Source organism: Glycine max, chromosome 12 (assembly GCF_000004515.6).
Source record: "Glycine max cultivar Williams 82 chromosome 12, Glycine_max_v4.0, whole genome shotgun sequence".
NCBI classification, from domain to species: domain Eukaryota; kingdom Viridiplantae; phylum Streptophyta; class Magnoliopsida; order Fabales; family Fabaceae; genus Glycine; species Glycine max.
The window spans coordinates 13,831,207-13,839,433 of record NC_038248.2 but is presented as its reverse complement, the minus strand read 5'-3'; the positions used below and the strand labels follow the sequence as shown (position 1 = coordinate 13,839,433).

The following is an 8,227-nucleotide window of genomic DNA, read 5'->3' as shown; positions in this document are numbered from 1 at the left end:
AGGGTTCAATTCTAGGTGTTGAGGTCAGCATTTCTAGAAAATCATATTCTACTCAACTGGTTGTCATGGAAGATGAGAATGAGAACCAAAATTCCGCGCCACCTCAAAACGGAGGGTTTCTCATCCCGAATATATTTACTTTAACTATACCGAAGGTTAATGAATAGCTTAATACGTAGCTTTTGATTTCTTGAATAGTTTGGTTGAGTTTTCTTGTTGTGGTACTGATTTTGATTGGATTCTTACTGGTTTGTGGTAGGTTGATGGAGGTTGCAATTTATCAATTAAAGTTCGGTGGTCATAATAACTTCTCAATTTGAAACTTTTATATAAGTTATTGTCAACATAATAATAGAATTCTGACTTTGAAAGTGCTTTTGCAATGCTCAAAATCTTGAGAAGCAGTTCTCAATTTTTGTTGTTGCCTTTTGGTGTAATAAAGTTGTTTTGGACACTATTGATCATGATAGGGACACAAATGTTGCTCTTCACTGTTACCATCAACTAACTAGTGCTAACTTATGTTTTGAAATTATCAATATGAGGGATCATAATATTCATTTCATTTTATTTTTTTGTAAATAGTTATGAGTATTATTATTTTCCATTTCGGGAAAATTAGACTATCATAATATTCCCTTTTTAGTCTTTTTAATTTCTGGTTTCTACTTAACAATTTAACCATGACTAATCATTAGGTAGTGCTAATTTAACAGGTTTTGCAATAATGTAGCTTCAGAAAATCTGTTAGTAAATTTTCTTTTATCCTTTACTGCAGTTATACTACAAGGCCACAAGCTGTAGTATCATTTCATGATGAACCAGCTGAGTGATAGCAGCAAACTTGTCATAGATTCCACAATTTTCTTATCTCATTAGTGCATTATGGTAAGATGTTTTTGTTCAATATATGAGTCTACACATATCATTACTAACATATATTAATTAGAAGTTATCCAAAGAATTAACCCTTCTTGAAGTGTTCTTTACGGGGTGAATTTCTTGGAATTTTTTACATTTCTTAAGTTTTGTTATGCTCATTTTTGTTTGTTTTAACATTTTTCTTGCATCCGGTGCTGTAGGTAATGAGTTGAGTGGTAAGGGCATTGGTGCAAGTGTTGGTGTTGCACAATATGGGAAAGACTTGACAAAGCTTAAACAAATTCTAAGCACGTTATACGAGAGCTCCAAGTTCAAGCCTTCACTTGTCGCACCTGGGGGATTTTATGAAAAATATTGGTATGAAAGGCTTCTTCAGGTTTCGGGTTCAAGCATAATCAATGTTCTGACTCATCATTTATATAATTTGGGCCAGGTTTGATTGTCACTTACTTAATTCTTTCTACTATATAGGCTTTGTTACCAAATATTTGATAATCTAAAATATCTAGACAATCCTTCCTTTGTTTCTATTTTCATTTCTTGTGAGTAGTGGTACACTGGCATGAAATCAGTTGAGGCAATAAGTCATGCTTAATTGGTAGGTTATTGCTTCTCTTTCATTAACATGATGATGATGTTTATTTTTCATATTTGTTTGTTCCATTTCTATATATTACATTCAAAAAGAAAATGCTGTCATGTTTGAAAAACCATATAATTGCAAGAGAGTTTGCTAAAATAGACTATGAAAGGCCTCTTTTGACAAAAATTGATATTATCTGGAGAGATAATATATGAAGGTTGGATTTGCTAATTTATGTAGAGATACGTCTTAGCCTCCCATCTCCTTGATTGTCTTCAAAGCTACTGAAAGATGTTTACATTAATATGAATGCCAACATGAAATTGTGCCATGTTGAACTATCCCATCATATACTTTAATACTGATCATTTCTGTTTAATTTGTTTTTCTCATAAGTGCTTACTTTTTCCTTGCATTGAAAGATATGCACTGGCAACTGATATATAATATATTCATTTCAATATTTAACCTTATCAGCTTATCTTGTACCAAGGGTGATATACTTTATTCACTTGCTTGAAAAATACTATTGTCTGTCATTCCTGATCAGTGTTTCTAAGTTGATTTCTCTTTTAGATAGTGATGAGCATCTTGAAAGGAAGATTCTAGATCCTGAGCGCTTGAGCAGGGTGGAATCAATTTTCAGCAATCTTTCAGAAACCATTAAAATATATGGTCCTTGGTCTTCTGCATGGGTAGGAGAAGCTGGAGGGGCATACAACAGTGGTGGCAATCATGTTTCTAACAGATTTCTAAACAGCTTCTGGTGAGTAAAATTGGTTGTCCATTCCTTCCATCAGTTTTTGTTCTTTTTTAATTTCTAAAGGATGTATTATGATGTTTTTTCTGTTATATTTAGCAAAACATGTTGCTAAATATAAAATTGGTTGTGATTTATTGTAAGTTTTGAAATTTAAATGGCTCAGGTACTTAGGTCAACTTGGAATAGCATCTTGCTAGAGCACTAAAGTCTATAGCAGGCAGACTTTAATTGGAGGGAACTATGGCCTTCTCAATACCACCACCTTTGCTCCCAATCCTGACTACTACAGGTAAGTACTAATTGAAAATTGCAACAAACGAAAAGAGAATACTTTTTTTTCCTTGAAGGTTACTTGAAGATTTCTAGTGATTATTACATCATGTTTGAACATATCTAATCCTAGGTTCTGGCCTTGTTTCTAAACAGTGCAGTTTTGTGGCATCGGTTAATGGGAAAGAAGGTTCTTGCGGTCTCAAGTGATGTTCATATTAAAGACTTTTACCTACAGTTAGAAAATGTAAGTAGAAGTTAATGACTTTTACTTACAGTTGAAGATGATAAATACATATTAAAGACTTTTTACCTACAGTTAGGAAATGTATGTAGAAGTTAATGACTTTTACCTACACACTATACATAGTAGGTAAAACCTATAGTGACAGACAATTAGCCGTCATTATACCCCCCCCCCCCCAAAGTTGACAAAAGAAACGTCCGTAGGACAAAGTCTATCATACATTTACCTACATATTTTTTATTTATAGTGACAGTTTTTGTCTCTAGGTATATATGTCATTTTTCTTGTAGTGTATTCCTGACTATGTCCAGTTAGGCACCTTACAGATTAAAATACACATCAAGCTGAATTGAATTGGGATGGGACTTCAATTTATACAGCTCACAGATTAAAATGCATCATATAGATACATGCCTAATGTGGCACTGTTATTTGATAATTCATATATTTCTATAAAAAGGTGTATGGTTGAGGTCATGAATTTTGATTTTATGAACTATTATAGAACAGAAAAGTCTTTTTATTAAATTCAAGTTCCTCTTTGTTCCTACCAAAATACTATCATAGCTTTTCCTGGCCGTGAAGCATGTGGCCTATTATATAGTTGTCAAGACATTTTTATACTTTTTTTTCAGCAAGAGCAAACTCCTGATGGTGTCTATTGTTCTAATAGTAGAAGTAAGTGAACTATGTAATTGATAAACATAAATACAGAGCAAATTAATTCTTTGTCATTACTCAAAAATTGGTAATCTTTACAAGTTGAGAAGAAGCCTATTGTATAAAATGTCAAAAATTGGTAATTTTTTGTTAATTCAAGTGAAAAGTTATATGTTGTTAAACATCATCACTGCAAGGAATTGTGAGGCCACCCAAGGGATGATCATATCCAAACTCTTCCTCAGCTTGATACAAAAGATCTTGGAATGAAGGTTGATTCAAGTATGACAATATGGGAATCACCAGCCGCTTTTGCTTCTCTCCAACATACACTGCAACATAGTCCTTTGGGACTTCTACAAATTTTGAAGCTGCTTGGCGAGCTGTGAATAATGGCTGTCAAATAGCAGGTAAACGGAAACCCATTTTTTTTACTTGATTGAAAGAAGAAGAAAAATGTCGAAGTTAGCTTGAGGATTGCAATGGCATGTGTTGACTGAAGACCATGGAATGTGTATATATAGCTTTTAAGATTCTGTGGAAACCCAATCCCGAGAGAAAGTGACTGTTAATGGATGGATGACATACGCACGAGTTATCACATGGTTTTTTCTTCAATGCATCTACCAAGGATAAGTTGTGAAGACGTGTGTATGCCCACCATATCAAACATTGGCCAACATAAAGCTTCCACTTGTGTAACCTAATAAGACATGCCTCAGTGAAACGTAACGATTATTTATTAATTGATATTTAATATTTTTGTTAACATGCTCTGGACAAGTTTTGTTCACGTTACATTGAAGTACAGCTGGAAGGTAACTTCTGGCTGACGAATTATAAGGCAATGGATAGTGAGAGATCATTTATCATTTTAATCATTTATGTGGTTTGAGATTATACATCTATTTAATTTCAAGCGGAAATAGTGAGAAAGTTCTCCAAGGGAATACCATATTCCCTTGTCTCCCTGTATGTCCCATCCCATCAATCTTGCCTTATAGTCCTCCCCACCTTAATGATTCATGTAGCCAATGATTTCTTACAAATTATTTCTTCTATATATATTCATCGATGCAAGCATTTAGGACAACAGAAGTCATTCACATCCTAAAGCATTCGAAGTTCAAAAGCTTGCATCTTATATTTCAAAGTCTTTTCTAACTTTCTCTTCCCAAGTCTCAACTCAAACAACAACAAATAGGTTTTCGATTACCTGGCATTAGGAAGACATCAGTTGCTGCAAACCAAGCATCTTCAAAAGCTCTGGAGGTGCCAAAGGGCTACCTTGCAGTCTATGTTGGAGACAAAATGAGGCAGTTTGTTATCCCCGTATCATACTTGAACCAACCTTCCTTTCAAGATTTGTTGAATCAAGCGGAGGAAGAATTCGGGTATGACCATCCAATGGGTGGTCTCACAATACCATGCAGGGAGGATGAGTTCCTAACTGTCACCTCTCACTTGAATAACCAGTAAATCATGTTAATGGAGACACAGATAGATTAGATGAGGCAAATTCGTACATAAGGCATTTTCTTTTATTGTGAGAATTTTCTATTTCGTACAGAAGTTGAAACTTGTTTCCTAAATAAGAATTAATGCAACACAGGACATTGTTTAATTACTTTTTGCCTTTGTCAAATCTTGATATGGTTTAACATATAACACACTGTATCATTACTAAATTTAACTTACTATGGTATTGCCATGGAGTTATTACTACCATGGTATTGCCCTAAAATTCACAACAAATATAGAAAGAGATCGTAAATTTTGGTGGACATAAATTAAGAACTCCGATCCACTCAGTTTCAACATATGCTTCTTGCATGGTATGACCATAGTTTCACTTTATCTAATATAGACAGAAGTTATGGAAAATACATTGGTTCCTTCACTTCTTCCCATATAGGGTTAGTGATTACGAGCCATACTATTTACGAATCGTAAAAGAGAAAATTGTTGTCACAGGAGTAGGCCTTGTCTATTCAAAGAAGAAAATAAACCTTGACATTAACTCCAATTTTATTTTGCACCTGCTTTGGCAGAGAAGGTGCATCGTGTGTTTAGGTCCTTGCAGCTCAAATTTTTAATTTGATATGTATAATAATTATTAGAATACATTTTGTTTCTCCCAAATAATTTTATCTTTCCTTGGTCCAATGGAAAATACTTCTGCTATATATACGTACCATTTTAGAAATCATGTGTGTTCTATTACTAATTTGAAATTTATCATAACAAAGTCTCATCTTTTAACAGAATTCAACCTGGCTCATACAGAGAGGAGTAAAGATTGAAACTAATTAATCAACATAAAGTATAGAGAAGCTTGATCCTTGTGTTGTTGAATTCATTAATTGTAATTAACAACAAAAAAAACATATTATGTTTCTTTTTCTTCTCTCTTGAGAAAGGGGGGTCTATACATTTTGAGAAGACGCCTATTGTACAAAATGTCTCCTATAATCTATGTCAATCTCCTAAACTGGGAGATCTATGCTCAATTCAAGCAAAAAGTTATATGTTGGAAGACAACTTCGCTGCAAGGAATTGTGAGGCCACCCATGGGATGGTCATATCCAAACTCTTTCTCAGCTTGACTCAACAAATCCTGGAATGAAGGTTGGTTTAAGTATTGATAACTTCTAAATAATTGTGAATTAATAGTAAAGAATTATTCAAATTTTGGCCTGAAATTAATTATTTAGCAGTTATTTGTGATTAAAAGTTAGAAAATTAATTAAATTGAATTTTTGGTTGCAGATACAAAAATTGGAGTTACATTAAGCAAAAAAAGCAACAAAAAAAATGAAGGAAAAGAAGAAGTCTGAAGCAGGCCCAACCTAACACGCGCGCTAAGCGCGCATCACGCGCTAAGCGTGCAAGGCAATACAAGCGCTAAGCGAGGCGTTAAGCTCGAAGATGCAGAATTCGTTACGCGCTAAGGGCGCGATCCAACAGAAACACACACTAAGCCTACAGCTCGCACTAAGCGCGAGGTGTCGCGCTAAGCGCACTTATGAAGGCCCAAAGCCCACTTCAGCAGCTATAAATGGAGAGCCAGTCCAAGGGAAACAACACATCTTGCCTCAGAGCACTTCTCTCAGCATTCTAAGCCTAAGCTCTCCCTTATCTCTCTATATTCTTTGTTTTTTTTATTACCCCCATTCTTTCTTTCACCCCCAGTTGTAAAGCCCTCAATGGCCATGAGTGGCTAATCCCCTTGCTAGGGCCTGGCAGGCCTAAAAAGCCAATGATGTATGGTGTACTTCAAGAGTTATCAATGCAAACAGGATTCTTTTTATCTTGCATTCATTTCTTAAATTTCTTTTGGGTTTTATTTGCTCGGGAGAGGGTATTTCCTAATAAGGGTTTAAAAATTAATGCATGCATCAATTTTAGGGGTTATATGCTTGGGAAAGGGTAACACCTAATAGAACATCTTAAGAAAAGAATCATCGGGTTAGCATTGCTAGGCATAGAATGATAACTCAATGCCCATGCATTTAGCAACATCTAGAACTTAACCTTAATGCATTTTAATTATTGAATCTTCGGAAAGGCATTTGGGAGATAGGTAGTTAAAATAGGCTTGTCATCGTGAGGCATCAAGGGCAAGTAAGATTAATAGATGTGGGTAGAACTAATACAATTGCATTGGTAATGAATATCATATTTACATGCATCATAGGCCAATTGGGTTTTCCCGGTCTTGGCATTTCTATTAATTGTTTTTCTAAATCTATTTGATCTAGTAATAACAATTTAATTTTGCAACTATTCCTATTTTTACTATTTGTTCTTTACTTGCAAATTGAAAAGTATTCGGTAGAGTGTAATAAAATCCCTGTGGAAATGATACTCGGACTTCCGAGGTTTACTACTTAGAGCGATTTGGTACACTTGCCAAAGTTTCAACAAGTTTTTGGCGCCGTTGCCGGGGATTTTATTTTCGCACTTAATTGCCCTACTATATCAGTTTGTAAGCCCAACTCTTCTTTTCTTGGCTTATTCTTTTAGTATTCTTTCTCTTCACTTCTCTTCTTTCTTTCTACCATAATTGGTCTGGTAGTGCCTTTTTGTTTTTATGCGACTTAGAACTGCATCTGGAGACGTTGTCCCTATCAACTTGGAAATTGAAGCTACTTGTCGGCGTAACAACGCTGCAAGAAGAACGGAACAAGACACAGAAGGAAGCAGTTACACCTCGCCTCCTCTTTCTCCACATCACACTAAAATGGACGGGGAACCGGCACGAAGAGTCACACTAGAGGACTTCTCTAATACCGCCACTCCTCAGTTCTTCACAAGTATTGCAAGGCTGGAGGTTCAAGCAGCCAATATCTCCTACGCGCACTCCCTTATTCAGTTAATCGAAGGGAACCTCTTCCATGGTCATCCAAGCAAAGATCCATATGCTCATCTAGCCTCATACATAGAAATATGCAACATCGCCAAAATCGCAGGAGTCCAAAAAGATGCAATACGCCTTAACCTCTTCTCCTTTTCCCTAGCAGGAGAGGCAAAACGATGGTTGCACTCTTTCGCAGGTAATAGTTTAAGAACCTGGGAAGTAGTAGTGGAAAATTTCTTAAAGAAGTACTTCCCAGAGTCAAAGACCGCCGAAGGGAAGATGGAGATTTCTTCTTTCCATCAATTCTCGGATGAATCCTTTAGCGAAGCACTAGACCGTTTCCACGGATTGTTAAGATAAACACCGACACATGGATACAACGAGCTAGTACAACTAAACATATTCATCGATGGCTTGCAGCCTCAATCGAAACAGCTACTAGATGCATGCGCAGGAGGGAAG

At 35.6% G+C, this 8,227-nt stretch overlaps 1 protein-coding gene and 1 pseudogene across 1 annotated transcript; both read left to right on the top strand.

Moving 5' to 3' along the window:
- The first annotated feature begins 885 nt into the window (after window positions 1-885).
- LOC106795282 (heparanase-like protein 1) lies at window positions 886-2,904 on the top strand (annotated as a pseudogene).
- Window positions 2,905-4,175: 1,271 nt separating this feature from the next.
- Window positions 4,176-4,884, top strand: LOC112998555 (auxin-induced protein X10A). Its single transcript, XM_026124667.1, has 2 exons — window positions 4,176-4,223; window positions 4,585-4,884. The coding sequence occupies exons 1-2, from the start codon at window positions 4,176-4,178 to the stop codon at window positions 4,882-4,884; spliced, it is 348 nt and encodes a 115-aa protein (XP_025980452.1).
- Window positions 4,885-8,227: the final 3,343 nt, after the last annotated feature.

Excerpts from the sequence above, each read along its gene's own strand:
- LOC112998555 (XM_026124667.1), top strand. The coding sequence starts at position 4,176 with ATGCTCTGGACAAGTTTTGTTCACGTTACATTGAAGTACAGCTGGAAG. Across the intron at positions 4,224-4,584 it reads CATTGAAGTACAGCTGGAAG|TCTCAACTCAAACAACAACA; the intron begins GTAACTTCTGGC and ends TCTCTTCCCAAG.